At 53.9% G+C, this 14,369-nt stretch overlaps 1 protein-coding gene across 8 annotated transcripts in view; it reads left to right on the top strand.

The window, feature by feature from the left end:
- Window positions 1-14,369, top strand: part of NPHP4 (nephrocystin 4) — a 19,781-nt gene extending 5,412 nt beyond the window's left edge. Inside the window, exons 7-28 of one of the 8 annotated variants that reach the window (XM_085558840.1) lie at window positions 222-388; window positions 471-597; window positions 1,998-2,171; window positions 2,296-2,425; window positions 4,668-4,714; window positions 5,401-5,591; window positions 5,695-5,886; window positions 6,793-6,977; window positions 7,230-7,390; window positions 7,792-7,972; window positions 8,792-8,908; window positions 9,100-9,179; window positions 9,339-9,556; window positions 9,647-9,836; window positions 9,987-10,070; window positions 10,166-10,322; window positions 10,640-10,725; window positions 11,583-11,668; window positions 11,750-11,921; window positions 12,483-12,662; window positions 13,461-13,604; window positions 13,776-14,369. In XM_085558840.1, coding sequence (XP_085414966.1) covers window positions 222-388; window positions 471-597; window positions 1,998-2,171; window positions 2,296-2,425; window positions 4,668-4,714; window positions 5,401-5,591; window positions 5,695-5,886; window positions 6,793-6,977; window positions 7,230-7,390; window positions 7,792-7,972; window positions 8,792-8,908; window positions 9,100-9,179; window positions 9,339-9,556; window positions 9,647-9,836; window positions 9,987-10,070; window positions 10,166-10,322; window positions 10,640-10,725; window positions 11,583-11,668; window positions 11,750-11,921; window positions 12,483-12,662; window positions 13,461-13,604; window positions 13,776-13,916 — 3,210 coding nt within the window. In that variant the 3' untranslated portion in view covers window positions 13,917-14,369. The other 7 variants (XR_014949786.1, XR_014949783.1, XM_085558838.1 and 4 more) reach the window with 7 other exon arrangements.

Below are 14,369 nucleotides of genomic sequence, written 5' to 3'. Positions count from 1 at the left end.
GGGAAATGCAGAGATGAGATGCAGTGAGTATCGAGTCCGTCTCTTTGGAGTGGCAGCCTCTGGCCAGGTCCTTTCTTGCCAGATTTGCACCAACTCTGCCATACAGACAAAAGATTTAATATCTATCATCTGCTGGGGGAATAGCTCCTGTTTTTTGAGTTTCTTTGGGTTGTGGTCAGCACGGGGAGTGCTGCCCAAGGTGGAAAACATTCCTGTCACAGGCTAACACTGCGCTGGATGGCGAGGAGGTGGTGGTTCGGGAGCGGCGGCTGCACGTCGGTGTCCACAATGGCCTGCGCTTTGTCCAGGCACCGCAGGTTGCTGTGCTGGTGCCAGAGGCAGAATTGTCACCAGGTCGCTGTCAGGGGGTGCCCAGATCTGGAGCCAGGTAAGGGGGAGCTCCTCTGCTGCTGGTGCTGCTTCCCTCCTGCCTCGGATGCCTCCCACAGCCACTTCTCTATCCTGCACAGGGATGCAGGTCAAGCCCTAATGCTGAGGAGCCGCATCCAGCTGAGTGAAATGGTCCCTCACCCGGCATTCAGGGTCTGCTTCCAGCTGGAATATGTCTTCTGCAGCACAGCGAGAGCTGGTGGCAAGGTAGAGCTGAGCATGTGTCTCTGTGCCTGTGAAAGAGCAGAGATCCATTCTGGGGGAGTGAGCCCTGCTGAGGAGTTCCTTCCTCTGCCCATTTCACCGTCCTGCTCCTCCAGGTTGCAGTAGCTCCTCGTTGCATGGCTGTGCTGTGTAATGCAGAGCCCTGCAAAGTGTCTGGGTGCCTTCCACAACACTGCACAAAACAACCTGCATGGCTTGGTAAATAATAATAATAATAATTGGTTGCATTTCTTCACTGTTTATATGTAGATGGAGGAATGTAGTCTGCAGCGTTCCCATAGTGTTCTGTCAAGTTAATTTGGAAAAATTCAGCTTTTTTGTAATATCAAAAAGGCTTTTCTTTAGAATTTAGCATTTATGCTGAAAGGAGGTTAACCCATCCAGCTCTTATTTTTTTTGGTTTTGCCCTCAATAATGAGGTTTTTCTGGGTGCTTCAGCCTGATGTTCTCAAACTGTAAAGGCAGGAGAAATCTCTGAGGGTGGTCTCTGCAGTCAATATATTCTTACCTACTTACTGATCATTTACTAACATCTTAGTTTAACCTTCCTGCAGGTTAAACCCAGCTCAATGAGTACTGTGTATCCCCTCCAGAGACCTGGTGTTGTTGGAGCCATCAGCTCCTGGCTGGCTGAATCGATTGCCAAGCATTTATTAGGAGGCTTTAATTGTCCCACTAAGATGTTCATTGAAAATGTAACAAATGCCTCTTGTTAAGATGTCCAGAGACAAAGTAAGGGAAATGGGTATTTATAAAGCAGGATGCCTGTGCCAGACCAGAGGGATTTGTACTGAGAAGGGAGACACTGAGCTGTGCTGTTGGAAGTTGTTGTTGGGTCCAACTCTATTGGAAAACTGAAGCCCAAGGTCCCACGGAGATTTGGGGTTCCAGAGGCAGATCCCTTTGGCTCTGTGGGGAGTGCTGTCTGGGGCAGCAGTGGAGCCAGTCCCTGTGGTGCAGCCCTGGGGTTAGACTGGTTAATCCCAAAGCTCCTTGCAAAGCTGATCACCTTGCCCTTGTCCTCAGTGCCATAATTAGCTGTGAGGGGGATGGTGGGTGCTGGCAGAGCTGTCTCTTGTTTCTGTGCCCCTCCTTTGGTTTGAAGGAGGCTGTGGATGTGCTGGGTAAGTGGAAACCTTTCCCCTCTGCCTGGGATGGGGGTCCAACATGTATTCCTTCGTGCAGCTGCTTGAGGGAGGGGTTGCAGAGGCATAAGGTCCTGGAAAGTGAAATGTCTCCAGAACAGGATGAAGAGCACTGGCTTCTGTGATGCCAGAGCCAGGTGTGGGGGATGAGAGGCAGTGCCTGGCTGGCAGCAGCCATTCCTGGGTCCTGGCAGTGAGGTGGGGCTGCCTGGTGCTCACTGTGCTCCCCGACCCCAGGCCCTGTCCGGCAGTGCCCGCAGTGAGGCGGCCGACATGCGCTCGGTGCGCTGGGCTGTCTGGAGCCCCGTCCTGGGCACCGGTGACACGGATGTCATCCTGCCCCTGCGAGGTGGCGCCCGCCGTGGCCCCTGCCAGGCCTTGGTCTACCGGACCCCACCGAGCTCCCGGCAGGTAAGGGTGTGCTGGCCCCTGGGCAGCTTTGCCTGCGGTGTCAGGGCGAGGGAGCCGCTGTCGGAGGCACGAGGAAGGCTGCGTGTAGCACACTGTCTGAAAGCATTTTCGTTGCCAACTTCAGGGGAAGCACGTGGAGTCTGGGACTGTCCAATTCCATGTTTCCACTGATTCGGAAGAACATCTTGTAACTGCTGCGGAGATCCTATGTAAAGACAGGGACGAGTCGAAGAAGCCTCCTACGCCATCGCTGAGTGAGTGTTTTCCAGATCGCTGACATTTAAAATATAGAGTGTGGCACTGGTGTCTGCTCGGGAGAGAAAACAAGACTTCAGTGAGTTTCAGCAAGCAAGTTATGAATTACTGGAGTGAAGCAAGATTTTGTCAAGTTGAATTCAGCTCTTACTTTTTAACTTGAAAAATTCCCATGTGATAGTATTGCTGAGCCATGTGCAAAATCCCCAGGGACTGCCAGCAGTGCCCCAGCCTGCTCCCATTCTGAGTCACCATGTGCAGTAGCCACACCAACAGCACATTCTTGCTGCAGGTACTGCTGCTCCTCTCTCTGGACTCATAGTCTCTCCAGTCATGGGGACAGGAGAGATGTCCAGTCACAGGCTGGGGAAAAGTAATCTGGTTGTCCACCACTGAGGGAGTGTGACAGCAGCCTGGGTTGGGTTGATGTGTGCAGGATGTGTTGGTGCCTGGCTGGGAAAGAGCAGACAGCATCTGTGCACGTGCACAGGTGCATCTGTCTATAGTTTGGGATTCCAGCACCTCTCTGCTCTATTGGAGATGGAAGGAAAAATGCTGTAGACTTGAGTTTGGGCATGAGGTTGTGTCTATGCACTGTGCTCCTAAAAATCCTCTTTGGCTTGTTTCTCTCTCATCCCTCTTTTGTGGTTGGTGGGAAGCAAACTCCCCTTTCTTTGCAGTGCTGTTCCTGCTGGGGTCCCAGCGGTGTCTCGGGGTGATGCTTCAGACACCAGGCAGTGTTTCAGTGCGTGTCGTATCTCCCCAGCTCTCTGATGATCCATTTAGTGTCAGCCCACGGGCCAGGCAATGCCTGTTACAGTGGGTTGCTGTTCCATGCTGTTTCCAGTGCTGTGGAGCCACAAGATGGCAGTGGCACCATAGCTTTGCTGTGACAAATCCTGTGTTTCTGCTCCTGAGGATCCAGGATTGCTGCTGGGAGGGGCTTTGGAGGGGAAAGCTTTAGTGGGAGATGAAGGGGTCTCGTAGTGTCAGGGTATGTGGGGTGCAGGTCCCTGCAGCACAGGCTGCATCATGACTGGTACCTTCCTGGTGCTGCTTGAAAAGTATTTCCTGGTGCCCTTCAGTTGTAGGTGGCTGGGATGTTGATGGAGTTGTGGTGTGGTGAGGGGAGAGGGAAGCAAGTGCTGCTACTGAGCTTCCAACCTGGTGGTGGTCTGGAGTGCTCTGGCTTGGGGGAGTGTGCTGAGCTGTGGTCTGGAGTGCTCTGGATTGGGGCAGTGTGCTGAGCTGTGGGCTGTGTCCCTGGTGAGGGGAGATCCCCATCAAGGTGATTTTCAGGGGCAAACTCCCTGTCATTTCCCAGGTCCAGGAGGCTTATGGCACCAGGGAGGGCTTGCAAGTGCAGCGGTGGTCTCAGAGCTGTGCTTCTCCAGCCTGTGTTCCAAGGTGCTGAAGAGATTATTGGGTTAACTTTTTATAGAGCTCTGTTGAGGAACGTGCTGCTGCCTGGCCCAAGGGAGGCCAAGAGCTTCTTCTGTCAGCTCAGATGCTGGTGTTGCTGCTAGATCTGTCCATCCTCTTCTTAACGCTAGCCAAAGCCATCCTGACTGGAAGGAAACAATATCTTAGGCACGAGGGAAACGGGGTGGTTTCCTTTACACAGCAGCCAGCATGGAATAATGGTGGGGGAAAGCAAATTAAGGTCTAAGCATCACGTGGATGCAGAGATGGAACATCTGTGCCCCTGCTCTGCTGCGAAGGACCCGCGGCTCCACGGCTCAGCGAGCTCAGCTGTGCTGGCGCGAGAGAGCAGCCGAATATAAACACGATAAAGTTCCCACCGTTTTGGGGCACAAATGCTCAAGCAGTTGAAGGGAGTGACAAAAAATAACAGAGAAGCGATGAAAACCTTAAGTATCCTAAAACTTTCACGTCTCATTAAGCATCCCACTTAGGCAGCGCCGTGTGGCCGTGAGGCACCGCGGCGCTGTCAGGGGATGGGGGAGCTGTTGTTTGTGGCAGAGTTAGCCTGATTCACAGCAGAATAAAGGATGGGTCTGGAGATGTGTTGTGTTAACCTCTAAGCAGCAGTCTTACTGGGAAATAAGTCAAAAGAAGTGTTTGGGTGATGGTAAACTGCTTCACTGCACTGCCTTTGACTCTAAAATTGAAAAGGGCTGGTGGGAGGACACAGCAGTTTGGTGGTAGTGGGTGCAGCTGCAGTTGTGGGGCCTGGGGGTTTTGGCTCCTCTACAGCATCTCTCTTGTCCCTCTCCACAGGAGTGCTAGCCCCACGACGAGTGCCAGTCTCCCCACGAGGACCAGGGGTAAGTGCCACATGCATCAGTGAGTGCAGGTGGTGGGCAGCAGCATTCCCCATGTAGGATGTGCTTCTGGACCCATCCCCTGCCTGTTTTCCTGTCTGCTGCAGCCAAGAGGCACCAAGTGTCCTCAACTCCACCTCCTCCAGGCAGCAAACCAGCTCCTGCTTGTGATGTGCTGAGAGAAATTCCCTGTGCTCTTTTCATACCACAGGAGTGAGGGCAGCTCTGGTTTTTGACAGCCCAGATTTGCTGGGTGCTGTTGTCCTCGGGCATGTGCTGACAGAGACACATGGTTTGTTTGTGCAGAGCTCCCAGGTTTTAAGGAGAGCTGTGAATACTGAGAGCCCTCTTTATGCTGTTTTATATCTTGATGCAGGAATCAATGCACGCAAATATTTTTGATGAAATGAAATGAAATGCCTCATAAGGCCGCATTAAGCAGTTTGATCTTCCTGCTGCATGTGCTTATCCCTCCTCTTGCCAGGGAGCAAGCAGCAGGGAAATGGCTGTGGAGGTGCAAGCCCTTGTGTGGGCAAGATGTACCACTTCTTGGTGCAATGACAACACTGGGACATGTGGTGGCCGAGCTCTTTTAGCACAGAGGGGCTGCTGGCTCAGCTTGCCACAAGGGCTACCTCAGGGGGCTGCCTTGTGGCTGCAGCTGCTCATGCTTGCCACTCTCTCACCAGCTGTCGGTGTCCCAGCTCGTGGCCTCGCCACGGGGCACAGGCCAGATCCTGCAGCAGGATGGGGCCATCACCCACCTGGAGGCCGACCTGGGCTCGCCGGACGCAGAGCCCCGTGCCAGCGACCAGCTGCGAGCGCTGCCCTTCACCCCGCTGCAGCTGCCCATGGCTGCTGTGGGGCTGCAGGCATGCAGGTGATGCTCGGCTGCCCCTCCCCAGGCTCCTGTGCCCCCATCACCTGGCCTGCCAGGGTCCCCGTGGCCCCGTTTGTGGAGTTCACCCCTATTTCTCCATCAGTTCCCGTGTGTCCCTCTCTCGTGCTGCGCTGGCGCGCCTGCACACCGCCGGCTTTCCGGACATCCTAGACCGCAACCAAGAGCCGGTGGAAATCTCAGAGCCAGTGGAGCTGGGCAGTTTCAACCTGCGGCTGGAGGAAGCTGACCCTCTGCAAGGCAATGAAATAGTCCTGCAGTTCCTGGCTTTTGGCAGGTGGGATGGCAGCTCATGGTCTTGTGTGGGCAGATCCCAAAGGCCTTCTGGACAGAGTCCTTTCCAAATTCCCCTAACCCTTTTCCCTGCTTGGGCAGGAGATATCCTTGCAGAGGTGCCTCTTCCTTTAGCACCTGCTTTTGTCCTCCCTGGGCACTTTTAAGTCATAATCCAGTATTTTAAAATTGGATCCATGTGGGACTCAGATTCAGTCAAAGAAAGAAACTGAGAGTTTCTAGCCAGGCAGATGCCTGGGAAAGAGCTAGAGAGAATGTAAATAATTCTTTATCTCTCTTGTTTTTCACATTGTTTATAGTTAAGTTCTATCACTGTGTGTCAAGCACTCTGCACCAATGGTGGTGGGTTGTTTTCACTTCAGAACCAATGGATTTGGTCCTTGTGAAGCTCTGTATAAAAGAGCAGTGTATTTTGAATAAACCAGAGTTTCAGTATTACAGCCTTCTGGGTCAGAATCTCTTCATTCCCATCCTGCCTCGACAGCGACAGATCCATGAGCCACAATGTGATGTCAGAGCTCATTAATGCAGGGTTTCTCCAGAAATGCAAATGGAGTTGGGAAAGTTGGCACCCAAGGGGTGGCTTTGGCTGGATACGGCCCTGCTTCTGTTTTTTCCATGGCTGGCAGTGTGCTGTGGGAAGGTAACACGCTGTCTTTGCTGGGCGCCTCCACCACAGCATATGGCAGGAGACAGCTGGAATTACAAAGCTTTTTGGGAAGTTAAGGCAAACCGTATGGCCGCTGTCTTCAGAAAAGTCCAAATACTTGTGGTGCTGCCAATCTTCTCTTCTTCTTCTGCCTCTTGGCATGTGCCAAATGCATGAGTAGCTCATGACAGAGTGGCAGCACCGTGCCACAAGTAACCCAAGCCCCTCTCTCTCCTCAAGAGATGCCCAGGACAGCGTGGAGGGGCTGTGGCCAAGGACTGTCTTCCTCACCTTCCAGTTCTACCGTTTCCCACCGGTCACCACGCCCCGGCTGCAGCTGGTCAGCACAGAGGGGGTGCTGGCCACCGGGCTGGCTGTGCCAGCACAGCTCCTTGTCCGTGTCAATGAGGATGGGACCCCAACCAGTAAGCTTTGTCTGGCTTTATCATGCATGTGTGGCTGCTTCTCTTCTGCTGGGTGGATGAGGGCTTGCTTCTTGCCAACCCAAGGGATGGGTTGGTGTCTGTTAATATCAAGCTTCTGCTGGTTTGCACATCATGAAAAACATTCAAAGCATCCAGTGCTTGAAGTAGTACACAGTGTCAGTTGTGTGAGGTGCACATTGAGGCTTCCCACCAAGCCAAGAGCCGTGTCTGTGACAGTGTGGTGTCTTGCAGGAGCACCAGGCTTGCAGCTGAAGTACATGGTGGATCCAGCTTTCCTGCGGCTTGGGGAGCAGCGCTGGTTCCTGCGGTACCTGGCTGAGCACAGCCTCCAGATTGACATCTGGGATGGAGATTCCCTGCTCCATTTTGGGTCTGCTGCCATTAAACTGGAGGTATGGGTTAGATTGACAGTCTTTTCCCATGGGTGGTAGTGCTGAAGGGCCCCCTGCCTGTGTGGAGTGCTAGAGAAAAGCCTAGCTTTCCCTTTGGTTCTGTGTTAAGTTGCTGTTGCATTGTTCTTGTGTGTTCAGTAATGGAGATGCTGTCAACCCCTCTGTATAACCAAATCTGGTGTCAGCTTGACAAGCCCCCAGTCACAGATTTGTTATCTATTCCTCCAAAGTGATGACAAAGCATTAACTTTCTTTGCCCTTCCATATAACACTGGCAATATTCTACCACTAAGCCATGCAGAGTCAGGACATCCAGTACATTCATACCGAGACCCCTTGACCCCTCTGGACCAGACTCCCCAGTAACTCGTTGCACCCTGGTGTGCTTGCCTTGTGCCCAGCCCCTGCTGCGCCAGGGCCAGACGGCCGTCAGGACCTACCACGAGCTGGAGGTGGCCACGGCCGAGTACGAGCCGGATGGGACGGTGATGGGCCGGGAGGCTCTGCGGCACGGCGCCCTGCGGCCCCTCGGAGTCCGTGTGGCTGTGAGGGGCCGCCTCCACCTCTGCCTGGCCAATATTGGTGAGAACCCACTGCTCATGTGGCCCAAAGGCTTGGGTGGGGCACACAGCATGTGCGGGGCTCTACCCGAGTGAGACCCAGGCTGGCAGGGATGTCATCCTTCCCAGAACCTGCTGGCTGCTTTTATTTTATGTATTTAATTCTGTGTCCTATAAATGTGCAGTGACTCCAGGTTTTAAAATCTTATCTTCAGAGGAGAGATTAGCTCCATATAAGATATCTTAAATCGTCATTTCCATACTTTGCCTGCAAAGGGCCGATAAGCTCCTGGGAAGGAGAATCTTAGATCCACAACCCAGGGAGTGGTTTAACACACCCCCTAACAAAGGGCTGCTGTGCCAGGATGGCAGCTACCCTTTGACTGGTATTTTTCCCATTCCTCTTTTTTAAAAAAACTCAAAATACTGTTAGAAACAGGATGGTAAAGCTTGGTACCCTTTCCCAAAGGATGGGGATGGGATATGTAGGCTGGGAAAATACCTGGTGGGTTTAGAGCCTTGTGTAGCTCCACTTGGCACAGCCTTTTTGGGAGTGGGGAGATGCAGCAGCACGTAGCCATGCAGGGGGAGGCAGAGCTCAGAAATGAAAGCAAGAGTTGGTGAGGGGCTCAGGATGTGCTCCATCCCTGAGCAGGTGACTGTGTGACAGAACAGGCTCCGGGGAGCATGTGGGGCTCTTAGGGCATAATTGATTTCTAGATATTCTCTCCTGCTTGTGTAAATTGGCTGAACCGAGCTGTAGGGACGTAGAAATTCGCAGTAGATTTTATAACAATGAGAATGGATGGTTTCCACTCACTCCTGCCTCTGCTTGTGGCAGGTCATCCATGTGAGGAGACCCCAGAGCAGCTGCCATCCCATTCCTGCATTGTCACTGCACCGGACAGCACTGTCACCACCCCAGGTGGCAGAGGGTGCTCCCTGAACACTCCTGGTGGTGAGTCCTGCTGGGGCTTGGCCTGTCCCCTTGTGGGTTGAGCTGGGCAGGGTCTCTGCTGCTGCAGTGCCAGCTGTGGGTCAGCTGTCCCTCTGGTGCTCCCCTTTCCAGCCCTGCACTATTGCGGGGCTCTTGGGGGCTGCAGTATCTGGGGGGACCTTCCTTGGTGCCATGGTGGTCTCACCCCACAGGCATGAGGAAGGCGTGGGCACGGAGGCTGGTGGACGTGGACAATGAGCTGGAGGCCGCGCTGCGCAGTCGCCGGCCAGAAGTGAGCCTGGCCCCCTGGTCACCCTCAGTGAGGCCACGTCCACCCACATGTCTGCAGCATGTGGCGGTGGTGTGGCTGCATGAGGGTGCTGGTGGCAGGAGGGCGTGGGGCCAGACCCCTGTGGTGTCTCCAGGCTTATGGTTCCTTCCCTCTGGGCAGGGCTGGCCAAAGCAACGTGCCTGGGACCTTCAGGTCATCGACTCCTACCGGGATCACATCAAGGGAGAAAGCATCTACCAGATGCTCAGCCAGGCCATCACAGCCACCCGCACTGTCCACGCTGTGCTGGGGACAGCTGAGTTCTTCGAGTTTGCCCTGAAGAACCCCTACGGCGTCCAGCACACCGTGACAATTGAGGTCGACCACCCTGAGCTGAGGTGGGGGCTCCCTGTGTGCATGGGGAGGTGCCAGGGTGGTACCAGCACCCTCCCAGTCCTCACCAGCCCCTCTGCTGCTCACTGCCCCAGTGTCATACTGGACCCGAGGGAGTGGCGCCACTTCAAGGAGCTGACCAGGAGTGTTACACCGGTGGAAGAGGATATGTTCCATCTCAGTGAGGATCTCAAGCCTCAGGTCTACCTGCGCCCCAGTGAGACTGTCCACATCCCCTTCAAATACCAGACCTTCTCTGCAGACCCTGCCGTGCTTGCGGCACAGGTAGGCACGGGCCCGTTTTGAGCTGTTCCCGGTACAAAGTGTCCCCCTTGTCTGTGGCTACCACTGCAGAGCAGGCTGGAACAGCCATGGGGAGCAGCAGCAGCCACAGCGATGCTGCACCCTGAGGGAACTCACTCTTTCACCTCACAGGGGCCAGCTGGGCTGGGCACTGGTGCCAATGAGAACACTCACTCCCTTGGGAAGAGTGGGGCCAAGCAGACAAAGCTCATCCAGGTTAGGGAGCCAGGTGAAACGCTGCTTGAGGGGCTACATGGGAGGAGCAGAATCACTGGAAAATCCCAGCCCTCTCCTGCTGGCCCCCGGGACAGGTCTCCTTCCAGGTGAGCAGGGGGAAGCCCATTGCACTCCTGCGGGTGAAGGTGGAGCCGCAGCCCCATGTGGTGGACCAGACCTTTCGCTTCTACCACCCAGAGCTCACCTTCCTGAAGAAGACCATTCGGCTGCCTCCCTGGCACACCCTCCCTGGTGAGTCTGTGGCGTGCCTTGCAGGGCTTGGGCTCTTCCCTGTTGCTTATCATCCATAGTTCATGGAGCCTTTCTGGAGGCACAGCAGCATCCATAGAGCACATTGCTGCTTCCTCACACCTTCATGGCCCTGGCTCCTTGCTTGCTCTCCATCCATCTTTCCCTGTAACTTTTTCCTGGATTCTCTACTCCTACACACCCATGTGGTTTGCTGGTAGTCTAGCATGAGGGGTTCTGTGTTCAGCTGCGTGGAGCACAGGGGAAAGGCACAGGCAGAGCAAGAGCTGAAGGTGATTTCCTCGGTCCCTTGTCCACAGGCACACCAGTGGGGGTGCCGGGAGGGCAGCCGGAGATGTTTGTTCGCTGCAGCGACCCTGACATCATTTGTGAAACCAAATCCTTGGTATGCTACACTTTGGCATCGCCGTTCCTCACGTCCTTCTCCTGCAGATTGTTTGGGTTGGCAGAGAGCTGCCGATGTGGGTGCAACCACAGAGCATCCCTGTGTACCAGCCTGTGGCAGTGACACAGTGGCAGCAATGAAGCTGGAATTGCTTTTTCTTCCCAATTAAAAGGAGCTGTGTTGTTTTGGCGGGGGAGGCTGAGCATTGCCCCTTATCACATCATGCAGCAGCCTGTACTTGCTTGTTCTTTTGAGCAAGTACCAGATGATTCAGATGCTGGGGAAAAGCAGTCTTTTGTTGGGCTTTCTGCTGCTCGGGGTATCTGCAGCCGTTGGCAGTAGGTGGGGGGACGGTGTGTCCTTGGGGTGCATAGCAAAACCTGTCTCTGCTGAAGGATGCTAGAGAAGCTCCATGCCCAGCCCTGCACCATCCCACTCCCTCCTGAAGCAGGAGGCTCTCCTGGGCTGCTCCAGAGCAGGAAGAGGTGGAAGGGAAAAATAAACCTGGCCATGTCCATGCAAATGGCGACGAGGGATAGCTGCTAATTGCTGTTGCAGAAATGCGTTAGTATAGTAATTGGATTAGGGCTTGTTAGAAAACTTGTGGAAAATTTGCCAAAATTTGATTACAGATACAGACCTGGAATGTGATAGTCATTTGTATCCTCTTTTGTAATTAAAAATACTGGGAGAGCTCAGCCAAACTGTATAATAACTTAATAACATAGTTTAACCAGGCACCGAAAGCATCTGCTTTCGTAAGGGAGTTGGTCGTAGCTCCCTGATTAATGGGAAGACACCCCTGGGGTGTTCATTAGCTGGTCAACTGCTGAGACAGTGCTCTGTTGACTATGCAGGGGCCTGGTGAGCCACAGGACATCTTTCTCAAGGTAGCCGGAGGACCAAGCCCGCAGATCAAGAAGTTCTTTGTTGCTATTTATACGTAAGTAGCAGGACCCCAAAAGCGTGGGGAATGTTGACTCCCGTGGTGCATGGCGAGCTCTGTCCGTCTGTCTGTGCACAGGGACGCCTGGCTGGCAGCACCTGTCCAGATCTGGCAGTTCTACCTGCACTCGCTGCAGCGCCTGGACGTCACCTGCACGGCCGGGCAGCTCACGCGCCTCTCCCTGCTGCTGCGCGGCACCGCGGCCCCGCGCAGGGTGCGCGCCTTCACCTCCCACCCCCAGGAGCTGGAGGTAACCCCCGTGCTGGGCGAGGGGCTGGCTGGCCTGGGTCAGCCCAAAGAAACCCCCTCCAGAAAGCAAAAGGCAACCCACACGGAACTGTGAACAACTGAGAGCCGTAAAGCGTTTGTGATAATTATCTTTTGATTAGAGTTGTCATGTGTAGGATCATTGGCGCGAAACCCCGGAGGGCAAATTATCTGCGTTAATGAGACTGTCTGAAGACTCTCAATTTCTTTAGAATTCGCTCGTCCGTAATTGGAAATGTGAATAATAAAAGGCAGAAAAACTCCATTGCTGTCCTGTAAAGGAAAGGCAAAGGCTCCTCAGGCAAAGCCTGTGTGGTGGAACCCTTGGGCTGGGGAGTCCCTGCATGTTCCCAAGTGGCTCTTGTCCTTCCTGACATGAATTAGTCCCAGAGTATTCCTGGGGCTGGGAGGTATGGGATTCAATAGTGATGGAACAGGAACAGGTTTTTAAGAGCAATTGGGTCTAATTGATGCTCCAAGCTGGACTTCTCAAGGCTGTGATCTGCCGCTGTGGGTGGCTGTACCTCCAAGTGTTGTTCCACAGGTGGATCCGAACGGTGCCTTCCTCCTCCCTGCCAATGGCATTCAGGACCTCTACATTGGTGTGAGGCCACGGCGGGCTGGCAGCAAGTTCATCTACCTCAACCTGGTGGATGTGGAGTCCCACCAGCTGGTGTCCTCCTGGCTGCTCTGCCTGTCCTGCAGGCAGCCTCTCATCTCCAAGGTAACGGCACCTCTTGCTACTGCGAAACGTAGTGATGGCACCGGATCAGTGGTTGCAGCTCAGCCCATAACTTGGGGCTGTCTCCTGCTTCTTCCTCTCTCTCCATCTGTGTTTTTTTTGGTGCTTGCCATCATAAACACACATTTAGCCCTTGGGGTACTTGAATAATCTCACTGAAGCCCCTGGTAGAATGTCTTTTAGGCTGTTTTGGAGGCAGCCCCACGCTGAGGAGCGGCAGCTCAGAAGTATTCCCAGTTGTGAAATTAGACCTGCAGCATGCTGCTTTCTATTAGCGCTGTGCTGGCAGAGGCCTTGCCTCAAAGACAGAAAATTAGATTTCCTGGCTAATGTGTTTCTTCTAAAAATGTTTTCCTGAACCTCTTGGTATTGGGAAGGGTTCAGATTGGCATTTACACCAATGTCCCATTGTCCTGCCACATGCTGCTTGTGCTATGAGGTGTTAAGAGAATCAGAGTAGTTGGGGCTGGAAGGGGCTGTTCAGGGTCATCAAGTTCATCTAGTTATCTGAGCACCACAGCTCTTCCTGGGAATGAGAAGGAGCTGGCTAGTCTCTGCTGCTCTCCCAGCCCTTTATGCTTCGTACTAGTAATTAATTGTTGCTTCTTTTGATCAAATGTGGGTTCTTTCTGCTGGCTGGCAGAGTGGATGTGAGGTGTGGGAGGGGAGGGCAGTGTGTGGGAGGCACTTCTCTGTGGTGGGTTTGGGGGAGTGCCCGTTGTTGCTGCTGCCCACCCTGCCATCTGTGCTGCCTTGCCACAGCCCCTGCTTGCCCCACAGGCCTTTGAGATCTCGCTGCCAGCGGGAGGTGGGAAAGGCTGCAACAAGCGCATCACCTACACCAACCCCTACCCCTCGCCCCGGCTCTACTTCTTGTGCACCAACCGCCCTGACCTGCTGCAGTTCAAGGAGGACTCCTTCGAGGTATGTCCTGCTGCCAACACTCCCTCCTTGCCAGGCCCCTCATCGGGCCAGACCAGGCGATGCTGGCTGGGTGCTGGCCATGAGAGCCACCTTGGCTGGGGGAAGGTAGGCACATGAAGGGTCCTGCTGCCCACCAGGTCCTGCTGCCTCCATCAGCTCTCTCTCCCACAGGTGGCTGGAGGGGAGGTGTACACCATTGGCCTGCGCTTTGCCCCGAGCCAGACTCTGGGGGAAGAGGAGATCCTGATTCACATCAATGACCACGAGGACAAGAACGAGGAGACCTTCTGTGTGAAGGTCCTCTACCAGTGAGACCGCCTGCCTGTCACTGCAAAGCTGCAGGTTCCTGTGCCAGCCCAGCAGCTTCATCAGCACCGCCTCGGGGGTGGCTGTGTCTGTCTGAGGGTGCTCATGACCCCCATCCCCTGGCTGCCACCTTGCCAGGCTGGGGGGTGTCTCTGTCAGTGGGATCCCCAGGCATTGCCATGACTGCTGGTGGTGCCATGTGCTTCCATCCGCAAAATCGAGATGGTTGGATGTGTTTGTTAGGGCACCTTGCAGGATCTGTATTTTTGTTAAGCATGATGTTATTTTAGGCACTTTTAATATTTTTTTTAACTTAAAAAGTTTGCAGATTTGGTTCTGCAGAATATTTAAAAAATATTTTATATTCAACAGTGAGTTTTGTACACGCCAAGGCAGTTTTACGGGGTTTTTTTTGATACTTTTTACTCATCCTTGATCCATAAAAATTACTGTGCACAA

Source organism: Lonchura striata, chromosome 21 (assembly GCF_050655825.1).
Source record: "Lonchura striata isolate lonStrDom1 chromosome 21, ASM5065582v1, whole genome shotgun sequence".
Lineage (NCBI taxonomy): Eukaryota > Metazoa > Chordata > Aves > Passeriformes > Estrildidae > Lonchura > Lonchura striata.
This window is presented reverse-complemented; position numbering and strand designations above follow the sequence as displayed.